The 1,535-nt window shown below is 42.8% G+C and overlaps 1 protein-coding gene across 1 annotated transcript; it reads right to left on the bottom strand.

Annotated features, from left to right (window-relative positions):
* Nucleotides 1-228: 228 nt before the first annotated feature.
* On the bottom strand, nucleotides 229-1,266 carry CYSLTR2 (cysteinyl leukotriene receptor 2; the record flags this gene model as incomplete). Its single annotated transcript, XM_080799367.1, has 1 exon — nucleotides 229-1,266. The coding sequence occupies one exon, from the start codon at nucleotides 1,264-1,266 to the stop codon at nucleotides 229-231; it is 1,038 nt and encodes a 345-aa protein (XP_080655493.1).
* Nucleotides 1,267-1,535: the final 269 nt, after the last annotated feature.

Raw genomic sequence — 1,535 nt, 5'->3', positions numbered from 1 at the left:
TGCTAAGCACTTTTTCCCAGTCTGACATTTTCGGTTGCAAGACTAGTAGAGATTTTGCCTGCTACATTTCTCATCTAGACTCAACCACTGAAAACACACTTAATAAAATGTTTGAAGTAGGACTTGATGGACCTTTGTTGGAAATGGTATAAATATATGGTCATTTGAGACTATGTGTGAATGAAGGTCAGCACAAGGATACAAGAACAGGCCTTACCTACAAAACCCTTAAACTTGTGTTTCCTTTTTCAACCAGATGCAGACAGGAATGCTGCACTTTGTCTTCTGTAGGTGATCTTTTCTGAGTGTGGCCCTTAGCCTGTCCTTAAAATTTTCCCCAGCAAAGTAATAGAGCAAAGGATTGAGGCAGGTATTGGCTGCTGCCAAGGCCAGTGTGATGACCACAGCTTTATGCAGCTCGTCTCTGCATATACCCGCTTCCCATGCAAGCAGGTGGAGGGTTCTCAGTACGTGATAGGGCAGGAAACACAGGAGGAAGATGATCAAGGCAATGATGATGGTGATAAGAGCCTTCTTGTGAGAAACCCGCACACCCAGTTCTGGGACCTTCACCTTTAACAGAGCTCGAATGATCAGCAGGTAACAAATGTTGAGCATGCAGAATGGCAGCAGGAAGCCCATCACCAAGGCAATGTAGTTCATGGTCTGCAGTTTAAAAATTTTACGCATATTCAGCTCTAAGCATAATGTGACACTGCCATTCCGCTCAGAGCCATTGTTCAGAAGCACTGCTGAGGAAGCCATGATAAGGAACCATATGATCCCACACAGAGTCCAGGCACTCCTGGTGCTGGTGACATGGAGGCGCCGGAAGGGGTGAACGGTTGCCAGGAAACGCACGATGCTCAGCACAGTCAGGAAATAAATGCTGCTGTACATGTTGACATACAGAGAATAAGACATAATCCTACAGGCCAGGTCCCCAAATATCCAATTGGAGCCTCTGAGGTAATAGTCAGCTCTGAAGGGTAGTGTACTTGTGAATAAGAAATCTGAAATGGCCAGGTTTAGCATGAAAACATTCACAGACGTGGACTTCTTATAAGACTGCAGGAAAACGTATATGGAAAAGCCATTTCCCAAGGTTCCCCAGATAAATATTATCAAGTAAATGGTAGGGTAAAAATCCTTTTTGAAGTTTTCAATTGTACAGTTCCCATTGCTGTTGTTACTGGGGAAGGTGCCATTGGATTCCATTTCTGGTATGGAGGTGGGTGGAGGCAAGGACATGAGTTTTCTCTCCATCCTAGATTAAAAAGAAACACACAAAAAGTTACTTCTTGCTCACTACTTACAGCTTTTCAGATTTTAATGAAACAGAGAAATACCAGCTTTTCTTTGCTGCTTGAGTCAAAAAATATCTGAAAAGTCTTTACTGTATGCTCCATTATATGTCACGATAAATTTCTAGAATGCAAAATAAACATTAATTTATTTGGTTAAAGCTGAAGCTTCAAACTTGGGAGACCTTTGGCCCAGTGCCTACGCTAATACTGCAGCTAAATCTGCCAGAG

The sequence above is a fragment of the Martes martes genome, assembly GCF_963455335.1.
Source record: "Martes martes genome assembly, chromosome: 3".
Classification (NCBI taxonomy): domain Eukaryota; kingdom Metazoa; phylum Chordata; class Mammalia; order Carnivora; family Mustelidae; genus Martes; species Martes martes.
This window is presented reverse-complemented; position numbering and strand designations above follow the sequence as displayed.